This window comes from Ipomoea nil, unplaced genomic scaffold (genome assembly GCF_001879475.1).
Source record: "Ipomoea nil cultivar Tokyo-kokei standard unplaced genomic scaffold, Asagao_1.1 scaffold1421, whole genome shotgun sequence".
Classification (NCBI taxonomy): domain Eukaryota; kingdom Viridiplantae; phylum Streptophyta; class Magnoliopsida; order Solanales; family Convolvulaceae; genus Ipomoea; species Ipomoea nil.
In genome coordinates this window covers 7,368,723-7,388,871 of record NW_017617849.1, presented here as the reverse complement: position 1 = coordinate 7,388,871, position 20,149 = coordinate 7,368,723, and the positions used below count along the sequence as shown (strand labels likewise).

At 35.2% G+C, this 20,149-nt stretch overlaps 4 protein-coding genes across 6 annotated transcripts; 3 read left to right on the top strand and 1 right to left on the bottom strand.

Annotated features, from left to right (window-relative positions):
• Positions 1-3,725: 3,725 nt before the first annotated feature.
• Positions 3,726-4,701, top strand: LOC109187993 (ethylene-responsive transcription factor ERF017). Its single transcript, XM_019338444.1, has one exon. It carries the CDS (start codon positions 3,832-3,834, stop codon positions 4,462-4,464), a length of 633 nt encoding a protein of 210 aa, XP_019193989.1. The 5' UTR covers positions 3,726-3,831; the 3' UTR covers positions 4,465-4,701.
• Positions 4,702-5,671: 970 nt separating this feature from the next.
• On the top strand, positions 5,672-6,638 carry LOC109187994 (ethylene-responsive transcription factor ERF017-like). Its single transcript, XM_019338445.1, has one exon. It carries the CDS (start codon positions 5,919-5,921, stop codon positions 6,423-6,425), a length of 507 nt encoding a protein of 168 aa, XP_019193990.1. The 5' UTR covers positions 5,672-5,918; the 3' UTR covers positions 6,426-6,638.
• A 6,052-nt stretch (positions 6,639-12,690) lies between these two features.
• Positions 12,691-14,115, top strand: LOC109187199. Its single transcript, XM_019337326.1, has 2 exons — positions 12,691-13,341; positions 13,577-14,115. Exons 1-2 carry the CDS (start codon positions 12,791-12,793, stop codon positions 13,740-13,742), a joined length of 717 nt encoding a protein of 238 aa, XP_019192871.1. The 5' UTR covers positions 12,691-12,790; the 3' UTR covers positions 13,743-14,115.
• Positions 14,116-17,822: 3,707 nt separating this feature from the next.
• On the bottom strand, positions 17,823-19,923 carry LOC109188371 (protein TIFY 10A-like). Of its 3 annotated transcripts, XM_019339019.1 has the most exons (6): positions 19,540-19,923; positions 19,205-19,331; positions 18,825-19,111; positions 18,644-18,721; positions 18,440-18,462; positions 18,275-18,355 (listed from the first exon to the last, which is right to left on the bottom strand). In XM_019339019.1, the coding sequence occupies exons 1-4, from the start codon at positions 19,688-19,690 to the stop codon at positions 18,660-18,662; spliced, it is 627 nt and encodes a 208-aa protein (XP_019194564.1). In that variant the 5' UTR covers positions 19,691-19,923; the 3' UTR covers positions 18,275-18,355; positions 18,440-18,462; positions 18,644-18,659. The 3 variants fall into 3 exon arrangements, with proteins under 3 accessions (XP_019194561.1, XP_019194564.1, XP_019194563.1); XM_019339016.1 differs by lacking the exons at positions 18,275-18,355; positions 18,440-18,462 and adding an exon at positions 17,823-18,232 and having other exon boundaries at positions 18,664-18,721; positions 19,540-19,920; XM_019339018.1 differs by having other exon boundaries at positions 18,275-18,462.
• Between the last annotated feature and the right edge of the window lie 226 nt (positions 19,924-20,149).

Sequence of the window (20,149 nt, the reverse complement as noted above, 5' to 3'; positions counted from 1 at the left end):
TGTAGAATCATACTTAACTTGGAGTCAAATATTCACTCTAAAGTTAACTTTTTTGGTGAAATTAAAACATTGATTCGAATACTATATCATTATACTTGTTACAAATATAATGGTATCCGTATGACTCCAAAAAGTGGCATGTTTTGGTGTATGAATGATCCTCATCTGGTAGAAGTACTAGCTATTAAGGAGGCTTTATCATGGATTATTGAAAGACGATGAGAAAATCTAATGCTCTTTTCATATTGTCAGATGATTTGTAGACATATAAATGATGATTTGCCTGACTTATCTTATGCGGGTTGAGTCATAGGGGAATGTCGTTCTTTACAATGACACTTTGAATCTATGTCTATTCGGTTTGTCCATAGATCAGCGAACAAGCTAGCTTGCTCATTTATTAGCTAGAGTTACTAGTTCTATTACTCCTGGTTGTATTAAACATTTGATTATTTAATGTTAATTGTTTTTCTTTTCAAAAAAAAAAAAAAAAAAATTGGTATCAGTATCAATCCAGCATCTTAAAATTGCTCCGAAATACGACATAAATATTCTCATAATGACGTGTATTGAGACCACTGGCGGCTTCAACGTTGTCTGCCCAACGTTTTACAGAAGCTGTCTACTTTTATTTTTACTAAAGACGAACTCCAATGTGCATGATAAATGAGGTTTAAACCAAATGCATTAGTAACAGTTTCTTTGTCCTAAATAAGTAAATAAATAAATTTAGCTGACTAGAATGCTAATTAAAAATTCCCATATTTAATTAATAATTACTTTGATTATTGTCCACTGATATACATTTGTTAGTTTCTATTCCACCAAAATAATTTCAACGGTCTTTGCACTCGTGATCATAGTTGGAGTCCCAACAAATATCTTTTTAGAAGAAGAGTGAAATAATCTACCGAATTACACGTCAAACTGTAATTGAGACATATAATTTAAAAAATTATAATTGAGTTCTTAAACAATCTAAAATTATGTAATTGAATCGAAAGTGATATGTTATCCCAATTTCTATTGACATGACAGTTATTATATTAAAATTTATTTTAATAATTTAAAGAAAAAAAAGAAAAAAAAAAAAAAACAACCCACCTTGCCTTTGTCTCTGACTAGAAACAAAGAATGTTCTCCATCTCTGGCCACCAAAGGGGTTCTATTTTTTAATTATTTTATTTTATTTAAAATTATTAAAATAAATTTAAAATTTACTTTTAAATAAAATAATTGCCACATCAACAAGAATTGTGAGAACAGACCACTTAGATTTAATTGCATTATATTTTAATTGTTTAGTGACAAGATTGTAATTTTTTTTATTTGGACACATAATTCTCATTCTAGAGTGTCACAAGTTCTTCCAAAAGGCTGAACCCCACACCCCGGCCCGACAGAGCGGTGGGAGGTTGTAAAAATCATGGTGACTCAACTGAACATTAATCACAGAGGCTAGACCAGTGCTCACACAAGGAGCCCCCCTCACTTGGGAGGTTGTAAAAATCACCGAACATTAATCACAGAGGCTAGACCAGTGCTCACACAAGGAGCCCCCCTCACTTTGAGAGGTTGCACCTATACTGCCACTGGTGAGACTCGATCCTTGGTCATTCTTCCAAAGTTTCACCTCTATGACCAGTTGAGCTACCCATTCTAGAGTATCACAAGTTTCATTTTTTTGTCAACATCTTTTTAGGTCAAATTCATCACATAAGATCTTTCTATTGTGATTTATCTCTCACGCATGTATAATTTGCAAACTATTATATAATAATATATTTACTCAGTACACCATCACAAATAGTGAATGTAAAATTTTCTGTCACAACAAAAAAAATATGAATTATGGTTGTAGTTAAAATAGAAGTAAGGAGGAAAGTGGTGATGCAAATTGACAAATTATTGGAGATCATGCATGACGCAAACAGAATTTTAGATAAAGACTATGATAAGTACTTTGATATATAACGCGTTGAACTTGCCTATATTTTGTATGAATATTTTTTGTTTTGCTTGTTATATCCTCATGTTTCTACTATTATAAAATTAATTCTTATATATATATATATATATATATATATATATATATATATATGAGATCAAATAATGGGCACACAATAAATTATTATCAGGCACACAAGAATACATGTAAACATCAGGTTTCGAACCCAGACTCTATTAATTAACAAATGTATGCATGCGACATACAAACTGTGACACACGGCTACATTCGGCCATGCACACAACATACAGACTAATGGCACACACTACATCTATCCTCACAGTCCTCTATAATATACTTGTCCTCATTTGAACGCAAGTCTATATATATATATATATATATATATATATATATATATATATATATATATATATATATATATATATATATATATAGTAAATACGGGCGTATACTACAAGATATGGTTCTAGGGTCGGTTTCGGTTACGGTTCCCTTGCCTAGTCTGCTTGTTGGTTTAAGTTGTGGAATTTGGAATACTTGACAGTGGGTCAGAGGTTTCCGAACTAACAGTTAGCATGTAGAAATAGCCAAAAGTCCCCCTCCGCGCAATTAATGACGAATTTATAAGAGAGATGGGGGACAAGTATCGGTCTCTCACCATGTGCAACACGTGGAATCCATGCGCAGTTACAGATTAGGGCCCAATGGAGCTCAACTACGTGGCAAAAGATTCCTGATTCCATTAGGTGTGATGCCCCACACCCAACCATGAGAACCATGTTGGTAGGTCGGGGGCAGAAGTGATTGTTACTTCTCTTAAGTCCAATTGCCTAATTAACCTTGAGCTGGGGAGTATACTCACATTAGGTCGGCGATTGTGGGGTCGGACTCCCCTCAATGAGTGGGTCCAGATCTGCCCCGAAATACAATGCATAGACAGATAGAGAATAATCCCCATCATATAATAACTTTAATGTAAATATAGAGAGCATGTATTGTGATTTTTAACCATATCCGATCTCAGAAGTGCACTTCTTGACCTTTTAGACTAAGAGAATAATTCTACACAAATGACTCATGAAGTGTCATTTTAGCCGTTCCATAAGCCCAAGCTAAGTTTACCCACTATTGATATGTGGTGTGACTAACTTGATCGGCCAAACTATGGGTTAGCGCCCTGCCGCTATGTACTAAAAAATGACAGGAATTATGGCATATGCCCCTTCACCAATAAAAGCTAGGTATCCCGTTAAATGGAGGGACTTTTAGACTAATACTTCCCGTTCAAAAATTTAATACTTTTATATTTTGATGTAAATGTATTACACTTTCCCTTATAAGTAATGTTGACAACTATTTATTACTTATAAGAGATACTGTAATAGTAATACTTATAAGAGAAAACGTAATATTTTTAAAACAAAATGTATAAGTATTACACTTTTGTATATAAGTAATAAATAATTTATTCTTAATTATTATTATATTTTTTAATATAAGTATTACATTTTCATCGTGACTCGATCTGTTACGGTCTATTTTTGGCAACGTTTTTATATTCTATATAGTACTCCGTATATAGTATATGTTGGATATGCCCCGCGTGGGTGAGTCAATCCGAGTATGTGTACAATTTATCTGCACATGCTTCTTAATCTATCGCATGAAACGCCACCGCGTATTCTCAACACGGCGGGTTGACCCTTCACTCTCCCGCAAAACATATAAATGGAGCCGCCAATTCTCTTCATCCTCACTTCACTTCATCGTCTCTCGATCAGCTCGATCTCAAATTAAACCTCCTTCAATTCGACAGTGCAGGCAATTGGAACATCCTTATCCGAATCGAAACTACTGTTTCCATGGTGAAACCCAAAAGACAAACTGCCGAGATTAAAAACGAACCCGATTCGTCGTCTTCCTGCAAATACCGGGGTGTCCGGAAGAGGAAATGGGGGAAGTGGGTGTCGGAAGTTAGACTGCCCAACAGCCGGGAGAGGATATGGCTGGGCTCCTTCGACTCGCCGGAGAAGGCGGCGCGCGCCTTCGACGCCGCGCTTTTTTGCCTGCGCGGCGAGACGGCCAATTTTAATTTCCCCGATAACCCGCCGGACATCGTCAACGGGAGATCCCTCACCCGCGAAGAGATTCAGATCGCGGCTGTCCGGTTCGCTAACTCGGCGGCCCCGATTGCCAATTCGGGTCAGCCCGGAAATTCGGATTCTTCGTCGTTGTTAAATGCGGATGCACCCTCGCCGTCGGACGGGAGCGGGTCGGACCAAATGTGCAGTGAAATGACCGAAACGTCCCTGGACAGCGACTTTCTAGACCTTTGCTCTTATATAGGCATGGAGGACAATGTGGCGAACTATGGGATTTTCCCAGGATTTGATGATTTTTCCGGCGAATATTATTACGTTTCACCGGATATCGACGATTTTGCAGAGAATTACGACGGATTTTCTTCACAAGATTCTTTTCTTTGGAATTTTTAAGGATAAGATTCTTTTGGACATCGGCATAGAATTCTGGGAAATTTTTCGCTGCTGGAATTCATGTCTTTTTGGTCCGTCGTATTAGGAGGCAAAAAATATTTAGGCTTGTACAATAATCAGCGTTAACATAATTTACAATGTTTATTAGCTTTTCATATATAGTGATTTGAATGCATAAAAGGAATGTTAAAAAAAAAAAAAAAAACATTTTAATCTATAATTGAGTTCATATTTTCTCTTTTGGTACTTGTGTACATGATTATCGATTTTTGTTCATTTTTATCCAAACCCATGCTCAAATTCATAATTTCATATTAAGAACTCTTGGAACTCTTTCCCACATAAATTTGTAACATAATGTGTGATCTTGTGAAGTGCTCTTACTTGGATGGTTGAGAGGTGAGAGTATCAAATGTGTCTGAATCCTTTGTTTTGGAAAGACAAAATGGATTGAATTTAGTGGGTAATTACATGTGAATTTACGTGGTTAATTCATAGGTTACTATACTAATATGAATCTTAAATGTACATTTCAAACAAATAATAATAAGAAAAAAAATCAAATACGTCACTGAACTTTTACAATTGAACCATCGAACAAAAAAAAGTAGGTAATCGAACCATTAAAAACTTAAAAATTGTATAAATAATATTTTTTTACAAATTACTTCCATTGTTTCCTTTAAATATGATGTCATAATGTCTAATTATATATACAAAGTATTTTAATTATTATTTTTAAAAATTAAAAGAATTTTTTTTTAAGAATTTCAGAAGGAGGTGGAGGCCACCATGGCTGCCTCCATCTTCGTCTACCGTGGATGAAGGGGAAGGCAGCCATGGCTATTCCGACCTTCGTCCTGGACGAGGATGGAAGCAACCATGGTCCTCTCCTTTGTCCGATCTGGATGTCAGTTATTACATAGTCCATTGTACTAGGATCTAGTTAAAAAGTTTTTCTGTTTAAATGACATGAATAGCTTTTTATCATTTAATGAACTCAATTGAACTATTATGTTATTTTAGACTTCTTATTTTATTCTTTTCCAAAATAAATTTACTGTGACACTAAAAAGTGAATAAAAATTCAATCATGTACGGAGTACGTTATAGGATTTACATACACCTATTTTTTTTTTTAAATGAAAATGTATTGATTTAATACAAATTATAAATTATAAATTAGTCACTAATTATGAGGTAAAGGATAACATAAGCCCTCCGAAACTAGCGCCGCAACACCATGTGTCCGCTCCCAAATGACCGCCACGTAGCGCCACCCAATCACACGTGTATCCCCCAAGTGGCACCGGCGATTTTAAAACCATGCCAGTCAAACTCCACCCCACTACGTGGCGGCGAAAGGCCACCCCCACGTTCGGTCCTCCGCCCCCACCACCGTCCATAAAAACTTCCAAACTCAGAGGAACCAACGCATATCACGAAGAATAATAATGGTGAGGCCCAAAGCCGCGAGCGCCGAGCGGAGGAACGCCGGCGGGAAGTTCAAGGGCGTGCGGATGCGAAAATGGGGGAAATGGGTGGCGGAGGTGCGCCAGCCCAACAGCCGCGACAGGATTTGGCTGGGCTCCTACGACACGGCGGAGGAGGCCGCGAGGGCCTACGACGCCGCCGCGCTCTCCCTCCGCGGCCAGACCGCGAAGCTCAACTTCCCCGACGATCCTCCCAGGCTTCAGCAGGGCGTTAGTCTGACGCCGGCGGAGATTCAGGTCGCCGCGTCCAGACACGCGCGCAGTAACTTGGCGGCGGAGACCAAACAACCCGCCGTTGAAAATATCTTCTTCCCGCCGTCCGTGCTGCCGGAAGTTGGCGGTTCTTCATTTTGTGACCAGTTTTCAGCCGAAGCTTGTTATGAAGATCATCATAGTGGAGCAGCCATGGCGGCCATCCCAAATGCAGCACTATCTCTAGATTCTTCTCGCATCGTCTGGAATCTCTGAATTGAATTCGAAGATTCCAACAAATAAAAAAAAAAAAAAAACATCATTAGAAGTTAATTAGTTACATAGTTATATCAACTGTCCACAGAACCCACTACACCATTTGGTATTGTTTGGTGATTTTAACATACTACTAGCGAATAATTAGCTACACATACCAAAATTTAGGTTGCCTAATTTAAATATTACAAATAAAATGATTGAATTAATTTTGCTTGATTTATTGTTTTTTTTTTTTTTTTTTTGGGTTTGAAATTATCAATAATAATCGTATTTTTTCATTGAAAGTGAAAATAAACAAGTTAAATTCAGATCTTGCATGCATGCAAACGGACCATAAGGCTGGTGTATATTGTTCTTAGTATATACGGAGGAAAAAGTGACATCTTAACAACTGCGACTATTTTATGCAGTAGTTCGACGAAATAAGATTTTTAATTTACTAATCATTGGAATGCCAAAAATATTGTTTAAAGTCGATGGAATATGTTGATATATATATATATATATATATATATATATATATATATATATATATATATATATATATATATAAAAGAGCGCTCATATGCGGCGGGGTTTTACGGTGTGGCGGTGCGGTCAAATTTCAGAATACACCAACAATGTTAACAATATGCACGGTGCGGCGGTGCGGTCAAATTTCAGAATACACCAACAATGTTAACAATATGCACTAATAGTGTAATAAAACACACTCCAATGAAATGTAATAAAACATCACAAAATACACCACAGACTCAAAAAAACACACTATATAACTCACCACCCCCAATGGCGTATTTCCGAACAGATGTTTTTACTCACACCTAATGGTGTGTGTTTGGTGATGCAGGGCTTTGTTTATTCTGTTTTGTGTGGTGTATTTCCTAACGTTGATGGTGCATATTTGGTGAACTATTGGTATTGCCGCATCGTAAGACACTGCCGCACCTGAACCCGCTTTTATATATATATATATATATATATATATATATATATATATATATATATATTAAAAATAATTATTTTAAAAGTGAGAGAAGAATATGCCAGTGAGCAAAGAAGAAATGGAGAAACGCAATTAATTTGTTTAGATCAGGATATTATTATTGTTTCTTTAAGAGCTTATTTTTCAAAATTGTTAAGTTTATCATCTCTAATTATATACTTTAGGAGTTAATGTTATATGGGGTCCTTGAGTATAGTGATTTTGTCATGCATGTTTAGTCTTAAATTTTCAGATTAATTTTGTGTGGTGATTTTTAGACTTTTAAATTGTTACTTGTCGTGGTCCAAGTTAATCATTCATGACTTTCAATTTTTAAATTTTAATCGGTCTTCATAGAAAGACTATGACTGGTAAAAATTTAATAGTAAAAGAATCATGGGTGGTTAATTTGGATCGCGAATGGTAATAATTTGAAAGTTGAGGTACCACGGATGATGGTAACAATTTGAAAGTTGAAGTAGCACGGGTGATCAATTTAAAAATTAAAACCAAACCTGACAAAAACATTATACTACGCTCTAAATGTATTAACTCATATTTTATAATTTTGATGTATGTTTTGCTATATCTTTAGCGATATTTACTCTTTACTGGCAAGCGTGATTATTTTTTTTATTTTTATTTTTTACTGGCAAGCGTGATTATTTTTGATTTTTTTTAATGACAAAGAAACGTGTAACTATTATTTAAAAATGTTGACTGAATAAATTTTGCGATTATTGATTTTTGTAGGGGTATAAGCGGGCTTGCGTATAATTGCCTTCCCTTCCCCATTTCATGGTCCTGCCTAGTAGTCACGTTAATTTAAGACAGGCTAGGGACCTTATATTTCTATACAATATTTCAGTGATTATAACATTTTGAGTGGTAAGTTTATTTAATTTACAAAAATAAAATAAAGAGTTTTATTACATTTAATTGAACTATGTAGACTAATTTTTGTTTTAAAAATGCATAAATATTGAAGTATATTTTAGGATATCTTCCCAAATAATATATACAAATAAAAAATAAAAATAAAAATAAGAAAACGAAAAGGCCAAATGAAAGTAATAGAGAATTAATTATTCATCACCAATTTTTGAGTGTTTTTTTTTTTTTTTAAGTTGCCAATATTATATTAAATTTTACTATTTGCATTATATTCCATATGATATTAGCAAACAACAGAGAAATATGATGTGACCCCAATATCTCCATTGAAGATACTTTTACAGTAACAATATATATATATATATATATATATATATATATATATATATATATATATATATATATATATATATATATATTGTCAACACTAGTAGGGTCGCGGATTTAAAGCTCAACGGGACCTAGAAGACCAAACCAATATAATAGAATACAACTAGTGACACTTCATGAACTTGTAAAAATTTACCTCAATACAAATTAATCTCAACGAATTTTTAAAGAGTCTGATTGAGAATATTCCCCCGCTTAGCTACCTATACGTATCGCGTACCTGCTCGGCATCCGAGCAGACTATTGAGAGGAAACCTTCCTGACCATTTATCGACCTGATCATATATAAAGGACCAAGTAGGGGTGTAAATGAGTCGAGCAGCTCGCGAGCCGCTTGTGACCGGCTCGGTCAAAGCTCGGCTCGAGCTCGGTCAATATCGAGCTCGAGTCAAGCTCGAGCGGCTCTTTGGTAATCGAGCTCGAGCCGAGCCTAGATATTCTAGGCTCGTGGCTCGTCGAACCGCTCGCGAGCCTAGATATTCTAGGCTCGTGGCTCGTCGAACCGCTCGCGAGCCATATAATATATAATATATATAATAATAATATAATATAATATAATATAATAATAATATATATAAATTACAATTATAAATTAGAATTTTAAACTCAAAATCTCTAAAAGATTTCTATTATTTATGTATGGATAAAACAAAGTAGTTTGAATTTTAAACCAAAAGTATTAAATATGTCAAAGTCGAGCTCGAGTTCGAACTCGAACAATCGAGCTGCTCGAGCCGAGCTCAAGCAGCTCGAAAATTATCGAGCTCGAGCATCAATTCTCGAGCTCGATCGAGCTAGCCCAAACTCGAGCCGAGCCTCTATTAACGAGCACGAGCTCAAACCTACTCAGGCTCGAGCTCGGCTCTGCTCGTTTACACCCCTAGGACCAAGTATGGACTTATTTAGTAGTAGTACTTGCCCGTTTACTGGATCGCACCGATTGACCATCTTAGGTCGTCGGGACAAAACGCGCGACCTTATCCACGTAACAAAACCTCATTCCCTTAGTCAAATCCAATCGCAGCAGCTACTAGGGCGTTCGGAACCTTAGGACACGTGGGGGAATCAACAGAGCTTCCGACCACACCCCGTGCACGAGAAACATATGTCACGCATGCCGAGGATCCAGCATGTGTTCCCTTCATTCTCCTATAAACTAAATATTGCATTAAATGATAGAGATGAGAATTTTTGGTATCTTTCACATATCTATATCAAGCCCGGGATCCTCTAACCTATTGTCACATCGACCCGAGCACAATTCCTTAAACCAAATACTAAACGATTCGAGGGTTCACATGCAACCCGATCTATTATCCATACGAATTAGTAGAAACAACCGTATAGTATTTACTATATCAGAGTCGATCAATCCACACCACCTCAATTCATGCCGAATATAATCGATCACTGTAATATATTTAATTGTATCGGGTACAATCAACGCGGTCTCGATTTACTAGTAGCACGTACTAGCAGCTGTGATGGAGCCCCCAGCTCGAATTTTCGAACAAAACAGAAAATGCCAGCAGAGAAGTTTGATGGAGATCGACAAGCTAAGTAGATAAAGCATTACTCAAAGGTCACTGAATCAACAGACAACTCCAAGTGCGCTGCTTAGCTTCAACAAATTTCTCCCCACTAATTAATTAACCTTATAAAACAAAATTTGTGAAGTATTCTTTGAATCTTACAACAACGAAAACAAGAGCAAATGGGGCGATAAAGTGTCTGAATGCAAGACCGAACTGATCAAGTGGGTATAACATAATTTTCGTACATAAATGTTATGTGTTTAATAATTTTTTGTTGGTACTTAAATCACATTTAGGCGTAAAAATTATTGGTGCACCTAACCTATTATGTTAGGGTAATTAAAATAGAATAAAATATAAAGAAACATTGTTAGTACGTGTAATATTGTTCGAAAAATATTGCGCTGGAAGCTATTAGAGGTGATGGTCTGATGGTAGGCCACAGGGAGCCATCAATAGGTTTATCCAAAAGGGAAAAGTGTAAAGAAAATGTAAAATCACAATGTCTTTACAAAATTCTAAAATTGAACGACATTATTAGCTTCGTCATAAGATCGAATTGACAATTCACATGAGAATTGAGAAATTGTTTTGGACAAAATAAAATTAGTGAGTTGTTATAATTATCTTGGAGAAATGACACTAATGCTTTTTTAGTTGTTACTCATTTAATAAATATAATCACTAAATTCTTAGATGTGTGATAATTTAGTTTATGAACCAAATGCACTACTTTGTTCATAACTATTGTATACAAACACTTGTTAGAATGAATGTTTTGTAATAAATTCATAAGCTTTAATTTACTTGTTTGAAATTTGGGATCATACAAAACACCTAAAAAGGGAGGCATGATTTATTTACCTTTCCCATATATCTTAAATTAAGGCAAGAGTGATGATCGACCTTTGTGTCACCTAGTAACAAAGTTATGAGAGTGTTCGTGAAAATTAAATTCGAGACCTTTTAGTACAAATATCATGTTCCATACAATTGACAATTCATTTCAAGTTTTTTTTTTTTTTTTTTTTTTTTTTGAATAAGGGTCAAATAAGCTATCGAACTGTACACAATAATGCAATTAACTCACTGAACCTAAAAAAAAAACTACAATTGAATTCTTAAACTAACTCATTTCATGCAATTAGTTCAATTTGCAGGTTTTTCAAGTTTCTAACCAGTCACTCCAAATTTAAAATATTTTTTAAAAATAATTATTTAAAATATTTAAATTAAAAAAAAAAAAAACAGAGCTTCATTTTCGTCTTCGTCTCCACTAAAGGCGAAGAAGGTATCTTCATCTCCATGGCCGGAGATGGAAACGAAGCTGAAACTGTTTTAAAAAATGTAGATATTTTAAATTTGGAATGATCGGTTAGAAACCTGAAAAATATATATGTAAATTGAACTAATTGCATAAAATTGATTAGTTTAATATTTCAATTATAATTTTTTAAAGGTTTAGTTGGCTAATTACATTATCGTATGCAATTCAATTGTCTATTTCACCCTTATTCTCTTTTTTTTCTTTTTAAACAATTATTGTATTATTTTGTAAATATATATATAGTTTAATAAAAATGATGAAAGATGAAATTATAGCAGGGAGACAAAAGTGGGGCCCGCCTCAATTATTAGAGAGCTTCAATCAGTATGGAAAAGAACACGAAAATAAAATCAGTGGGCTAAGAACGTCCACTAAGTGGACCCCGCAATAATTACGATATTGACACTGCTTTGATTCCTAGACACGTACGCCTCGCCGCCGGCGAGGCGACGTCGCCGGAATCTCTGATGACTCATTTAACGGCTACTTGGGTCCCACTCCTGTACTTGGGTCCCAGTTTTAGGATAAAGACATTTTTTTAATAATATTGGCCACTGACAAGTGACACCTTAATAAAATGAGTTGGAACTTGGAATCATTAAAAATAATAAATAAATAAATAAATTTCAACCAACATTTACTCAGTAATCTTGAAAAATGTTATTTTCTCCTTAAAATTTTACTTTTTGACAGAATAATAAAACATTAAAACTCCATATATATTACTAAGAACAAAAGATTAAATAAACTCTCAAAAATATTTGAAAACATTCCATTGTACTGTCAAACTAAAAAAGAATTCCTTATATTATAAAAAAATAATTAAATGGGCTCTTAAACTACTAGAAAATATTCATTTGTATATATTTGTATAGTACTACTGATTTTATTACAATGTAATATCTGTTTATAATTATTTTTCTCAACTTACTAAAACACAAAAATTCAATACAGTTCGGCAACGTTCATTTGTATAATTGTGGAGTAATACAATTTTTTATTTTTTATTTTTATAAAAATGAGAGAATAAAAAAAGTTCAATAATTTCAGTTGTTCTTTTGATGCAATCATGGTTCACTTTATTATATATAATTACAAAAGCAAAAACAAAAACCATGGGCGTAGTATAATGATACAACTCCATCTATCATCATAAAGACCTTCAATTCGCCACGCTCTAACTTTCACTCCTCATTGTCCACTTCTCAAAGAGGAGCCCAAAAATTCAGTCATGATAGGCAAACGCCTGAGTCCGGTGATCGGAAAAATCTCCGGTAAGTCCAGTGCGCCGGTTTCCGACGGATCAACCAGTCCGAGAAGTCCTTTGGAGTTGAAGTCGCCGAGAGGTCCGAAAAGTTACGATCTTGGCGTGGTTGGACTGGCGATAGTGGCTGCCCTCGAAACGTCTCGTGGCAAAGACCGCGAATTTCTGGCTCTCCGGGCTGTTTGTAACCGGGCGGGCCCGATTCCGGTCAATTCCGGGCGGTTTTCCGGTAGACTCGCCGGAGGTTTTGGGGAAACGGAGGCGGAATGCTCGGAGGAAGACGAAGAAGAGTATACTCTGGTGACCTGCCGTGGTCCGGATAACGAGTGCTACACCCGGCTGTATTGTGATAGCGGTATTGTTGGTAGCCGCACAAGCCTGAAACCTCGCCGGCCGAGCGTCTTCGAGATTTCTCCGGCGATATCCTTTCACTCTCCGGGATACCCAGATTCCGATTTTCTCAGTTCATGTCACATGTGCCGGAAAAATCTCCACGGCAAAGACATATTCATGTACAGGTACATACTTCAATACAATATTATAATGATAGTGTCAGCAATCTATTAACCTTATTAGTTTGAGTCGATCAGTCTAAACTGATTCATCCTTTATCGGTTAAAATCAAAAGTCGGGTTTACCTAGTATTCGAGTAATGGTTGTGTGTTTTCATTGTTACACTAAAAAATAAAAGAAAAATCCATTTTTTAAGTTTCAAGAAACATGGAGATTGATGTGTGTTGATAAATATTGCAGGGGTGAGATGTCATTCTGCAGCACAGAGTGTAGATACAGGCAGATGGTGATCGATGAGTGTAATGAGAAGATGATGAGTTCGGAGATTTTAAGGTCTGATGATGTTTCAAGCTCCTCTCCCTGTAGTAACGGGCAGATGTTTTCACCTGGAATTCTGGCACTCTGATCTACAATATATAATAAAGCTGTAGTGATTAGTGCAACCTTATATTAGCCTAATAAGTGATTATAATCTTTAACTTATGAGTGAAGTCCGTTTTGTAATCCTAATCAGTAAATTATCATAAGGATATAAGCGGGCATAGGTTAGGTTATAATCCTGGGTATATACATATGAGAAATTAACAAGAGGGGCTTCAATATTTTTTTTTTCTGGATATAATCTTGTAAAAGGCTTATCTTTATGCTCTCTCAATGAAATTTTGAAATCCTTATGCGGGTGTTAGCTTTTGTTGCAGTTCTACGTTTGTACTTTATGCAGTGTTTGTCTTAGGATTTAGGAGTGACCATTCTAGTGAATATATCATTATTTTATTCGTAACGGTGAACTTTTACGAGGTTGTATGTATGGTAAAGTTGTATTATATGTTATGTCAATGATATAAATTGAGCGGTTTAATAAATATGCTATAAAATGTTGAGTATTCTTCCAATAGTATAAAAGCTCCGAATTGTTCCTTAGAATCAATGGAATTATTATGTGTAATAATTTGTGATTTTGGTAAAGACTAAAGACTCATGAGATTGACGGGTTGGCCCGTATAACTCACTTTTTGATGTTCTATTGTGGGGCTTTTCCAACCTGTTTTGAAAACAACCAACTCGACATGTCGTTGTTTGTTGGCCGTCACGTGTCATTCCAAATGGGTCGAGTTGGTTTGTTTTGACAACAAACTAAAAATGAACATGTACCATAGATCCATTTTACCATGTAGACTCTGGGCCATGGTATAAGTATTATTAAACTATTTTCATTAAAATGCTTTCAAAGAAATAACATCAGAAAGGAAAGCGGGAGGGGTAGAAATCTACTCCCTACAATCAGCAGAGAACGCGGCCTCCTAAGCGAGCAAATGAGTTGCCATGTTCATGGTTTGTTAATGCTGTGCTCGTGGATTGTTTAACAAACGCAAAACTAATAGAAGAGAAATCTTTAACTAGTTTCCTAATGTCTTTTAGGACTAAATCAAAAGAGGATTTACAATTACAACTTTGTAGTCCTCGAATTACTAATAACGCATCAGATTCAACTTGGACCGAGTCAGCTCCCAACTTCTTCAACCACTTCAATACCTCTCTAATGCCCACTACTTCAGCTAGTTTAGGTTAGTACAATGAGCATTCCAAATCTTTTGGTTCCTTGCAATCCAAAATTTCCAGCAACTAATGAGCATTAAGCAGAATGAGAACTGATCCAGCTTATCTATTGGGCTTGGGTTTGGATATTTGCACTATTGGGTTTAAAGACCAATGCAATTAGAATTGGGCCACTCTAACTGAAAGGAAAAGCCCACAAGCCCACCATTCATCCTACAAACGATAGGTCCAAATACCTGCATGATATATTGGGCTTCGGCTCGGATCCTCACACTATCAATTGAAAAAATTTTATGAACTAAATTTTACACAAAGTAAAGCATAAAAAACATGTTTTTATATTAACTTATAGTAAAATTAATTAGTTTAAATATTGTTGGTAAATATGAACAATTGTAATACTTGTAACGCGTTAGGCGTGAAACTATTTAAGGTTGGTTTGAAACCTAAAAAATGTTTTTTGGAAAATAATTTTTAAAAAATAATTTATGTTTGGCTTAATGTCAATTCTTTTTTTTTTTTAATTTTTTTAGCTGAAAGATAAGAAATTGTATTTTTTTTTTTAATGTTTGGTTCTTTTTCCTGAAAATAAACATATTATTTGTAATAATAATAATAAGTGGTTGTGGTGGCGGTGTGCTATTGTTGGTGGTAGTTGTGGACTTGTGGTTATGGTGGTGGTGGTGGTGGTGACGACGGTGGTAATAATAATCTTGAAAGTAGGGAAGAAATGAGAGAGAAGATAAATACGAAAAAAAAAAAAAAAAGAATCTGACAAATGTCTTCCAACTAAAAGTCTAGGAAAACGGAAGACATTTTTTAACAATTAGATTTTTTTTTCGTTGATCATGATGAACATTTTACTCTATTACATTGCAGTATCTGTTCATATACTTTCTCAACCTACTGAAACACAAAGAGCTAATAACGCCTCCACCAAGGCTCGAACTTACAACCTTCCAAATGGAAGTCCAACCCGGATACCATTAGACCACATAGTCCTAGTTGATGAACATTTTACTTGAATAGCCAAACATGGGAAAATCCAGAAAATGATTTTTGAAACTCATTTTTCGAGTTTCCAAACGGATCCTTAATTACAAATTTTGCAAATAACATTTTATTAAGAACAATAATAATTATTATTATTGAACTAAGAAATAAAATTTTGAAGTGTGTGTTATCTCTAGTTGAGTTGGTTAGGCAAATTGTTAGGTATTCAAAAGGTTTCAAGTTCAGCATTTTCGATTTGAATCGGTGACAACTTAAATTAGTTTATTTTCTCATGATTCTTTACTAACTAGTGTTACAAAATGAGTGTCACATAGAACACGCATTCAAGTACTAGCTGTGTGATTTTTCGAAAAACAAAATTAATTGGGAGAAGAAAAACAAAATTATTGAAGAGTGCAGAACTAGTCAATGCTTTTAATTAACTTGAATCACGGGGAAGAATCTTTTATTGTTGGACCACAACAAGAATTGTTTTAAATTTTTATTTTTATTTAAAAAAAAAAAAAAAAAAAAAAACCCACAATGCTCCATATATGGGATAATATATGTTATATAAAGTTTCTTTTTTTAATCCAAAAAATAATCCCCACCACTTACTTGTCGGTGGTGTCATGTTCTATATAATTTATTTCTAATATTGTTTATACACCACGCACCTGAAATTTTGATATGAATATAATTGTACTTTGTTGTAAAGAATTTAACACATATATGTTACCTTAGAAAAGAAGTTTCAAATTCATATGGATAAGTCAACTGATCACATGTATAAAATTTGTCACAAGAGATTAATAACAACGTCTCACTAATAACAATGTAGGAGGCTAGGAGCAACCTCTCAAATAAAAAAAGAGGGCTTCTTGTGCGTAATTACAGTACCTAATTACACAAACGAGAAAATATTTATCCCTATGATACGATATGATAAAATATCTCAAATATTTATTAACTTTTATATATTTAGTAACTATATTAGGTGTCAATTGGGTCAAAATGTTTCTGTCACCAAACTTCAAAGAAAATTGAAGTCTAATACGTACCGAAACATTTATTAACTTTTCTATATTTAGTAACTATATTAGATGTCAACTCAGTCAAAGTGTTTCCGTTGCAGAACTTTATTCACATGAAACTTTAAAGAGAACCAAACTCTAATACATACCCAAACATTAATTAAATTTTCTATATTTAGTAACTATACCAAGTGCCAACTAGGTCAAAATATTTCTATCACCAAACTTCATTTAAAGAAAACTTTAATTTAAAGAGAATCGAACTCTAATATTTCAAAAAAAAATTGCATCCATTAAGTTATCCACCAAACTATTTCAGGTGAAAAACAAAGTTAAAAGTTATCTTATGGCATGATTTAGTGAATGAAAAATCTTATTTAAGATTTTCTTCCAACCGGCAAGATGGGAAATTCAATTCCTACCATGAACATTGAGAATTTAGATAGTAGATTGGTTTGGTTTATCTTCTTATAAGCATGAGGGAGATTTATATAGTCCAAAATATAATCCGTAAAAGTCAGAAATTTTTTAATCTTGATTTGATTTTTCAACTTGTACCAAGAACCAGAACATGCAAAGGGACAGAGGGGTGTTAGGAAACGTGCAAAATTGTCAAATGGGTCGAGACAATTCTGGCCAAAATTGGCCTATCAAGGCCACAATCATCAATTCCATTATCCCTACTACCACATTTTCCCCAGATTATATTCTTTATTCTTTTTTTTTTTAAATGTCCATTTTCATTCTGTCTCGTGTGAAACCATCTCAGATATCTTTATCTGTGCGACGGGTCAGATTGAGTTGTGTCAAATGTAAATGTAATACTTATACTAACAAATGTAATACTAAATCAGAAATAAAATATGTTATTTTACACTATGAACTTAGAAGTAGATTCAAGCTTTTGCATACAACAAAACATTCATTCAAAACAATACAATCAAATACACATGAAACAATAATGATTGTTGTATAAGTAAGAACAATAGGACAAATTAAAGCAGATTCATATAGTCTGAGAATAAGAAGTCTCTAGATTAATTACAAAACCTAGTAATTTGGCAATATATATCAGAAATATAAATATATATAGTTAGATCTAAATAACACTTTGAAGCACAAAACAGTTGCTGCTAAATCTTTACTACCAAGCTAGTAGTAATTGATCAAAGCACAAAATAGTTATGACTGATGCTCAATCTTCACTGGAATCTGGGCACCTAGTCCCAGCCATGGCTTCTTGTTGCTCTCTTCTGGCTTAGATGAACCCCCCATGGCGTTCCCTATCGGGTATGGCGCCTTCGAAGTAACCCTGCAATCCAGTTCCAACGTCAATCTCACTTCACAAACATTCTGACAGACAAAACTATAAGTCTAGATCTGTGGCTAAGAACATGGTTCGTGTAACGAAAAACGCTCTATAGCTATGTTTTCTCTAGGATGTTTTATTGTTTGGCCAACACAAGAGGGGATCTATTTGTTTCTTTCTTAGCTTCCATCCTAATATTTAGCAATTTCCCATGTTTTGATGGATGTACTAAAAATTGAAACATGTGTTCCATCTCAACTAAAAGTGGTTCCAAGCAACACGTTGACCGTAGTCGCTTATCGGGTGACATAGAGATTCGAACCCAATTGAAGCATGTGCTCCATCTCAACTAAAAGTTTAAGCTGATAGTTGGATTGCACATTAATGGTTATATGCTCAACACTAAAGTCTAAAGATGTTCTTGAAATGCTCACCTGTCTTTTCTCTTCTCCAAGAACCTGGCTAGGGAATGCCTCCTGGCAATTGGCAAGTCTGCAACATAGGATAAGGTTACATAAGACATCAGAATGAACAATAAAGAGAAGAAACTTGGGAAAGCAACATATGAAAGACACAAGAAGGAACAAGAGATTACCAGAAGTGATGGGCTGTGATGGTTTCTGGTTGCCAAGACTGGGGACAACCTTAGGAACAGCAGGGGGAGTGACCATATTGGTAGCTGAAGATTCAGCAGGTTTTGGAGACACCAAGGTGGGAGTATTGTTGTATGAAAAGATGTTGTTGGGGTTGTGTGTGGTGTTTCCTCCTTTGGCCAAAACCATAATTTCCTTAACCTTCTCTGCTGGAAAATCATTGAACACAAGCACCTGACCACCATAGAAAATTGTCATCTGTGACTTCTCAGTCTCTGCCTTTGCCACACTGCCACACAACAAGAACAACAACAGATTTAGTAAAACACAAACAGAATTGTCCAAAGATTGAATCTTTATGTGTTTAAGGAACAACCCACACCTTGAATCAGTCTTCTTAGTGGCCTCTTCTTTGGTAAAGTTAGGGAACAAGTTCCCGGGTTTGGGTCCAGAATTCTGACCTGATTTCTCAATCATGGGCAACAGATTCATCGTCTGTGCTGCTGTCCCTATTTCATGGAAACAAATCAAAACATTGCAACAATCAGACATGTTTCCGAGATAGGTGGGAAGAGAAAACTAGATTTGGAGAGAAATGGCAGTCAAGTTCGAATCTTTAAGCACAAAACAACATGAATAACAACCTAAACTAGAACAAACTCGAAAATTCAAGAAAACCCAGAAAGAATTAACGCCCGGGGAAGAAGGTAAACATACCAGAACCTTCAAGATTGCGGGAAATTCCGAGACTGAGATCACCAAAAGAGCCCTTTTCCTTCAAATACTGGCTCAGCAGAGTACAGGTGTGAGAGAAGTTGGACTTCTGGCCGGAGGGTCTCCCGGAATCCACAATCTCCGACGAACCCATCTCTTCCCGGCGGCGTTTCAAGCTAGCTATTGTTTCTCTCCAAAGCCTAGTACTTTCCAAACCCAGAATACTTTTCTTCCGCAAAGCCTAGTCTGCTCGTTCAATCGTACACGTCTCCTTTATATTCTTAAATTATCGGAGAGGAGGCGATGGTGGGCGGCGGTTAAGGTTGTAAAGGGAATTGTGCACGAGTAATGTATGCTGTTGAGGTATTTGCAGCTTCCGATAGTTGACTGTGTCGACCTAACCAATTGTTGGAGATATATTTTTTTTTTTTGGTCTCTAAACCACCAAATTGTAATCTATATCTATATATATATAAAAGTAAAATCCTCCTATAGCATTTTCCCGCCTAAAATGCCAAACTGATTTTATTGGTCAAATTAATAAAAAATCTTATTTGGTAAGCAAATGTTGGATGGAAATTAAGTAAATTGTATTAATTGATAATATTGCATA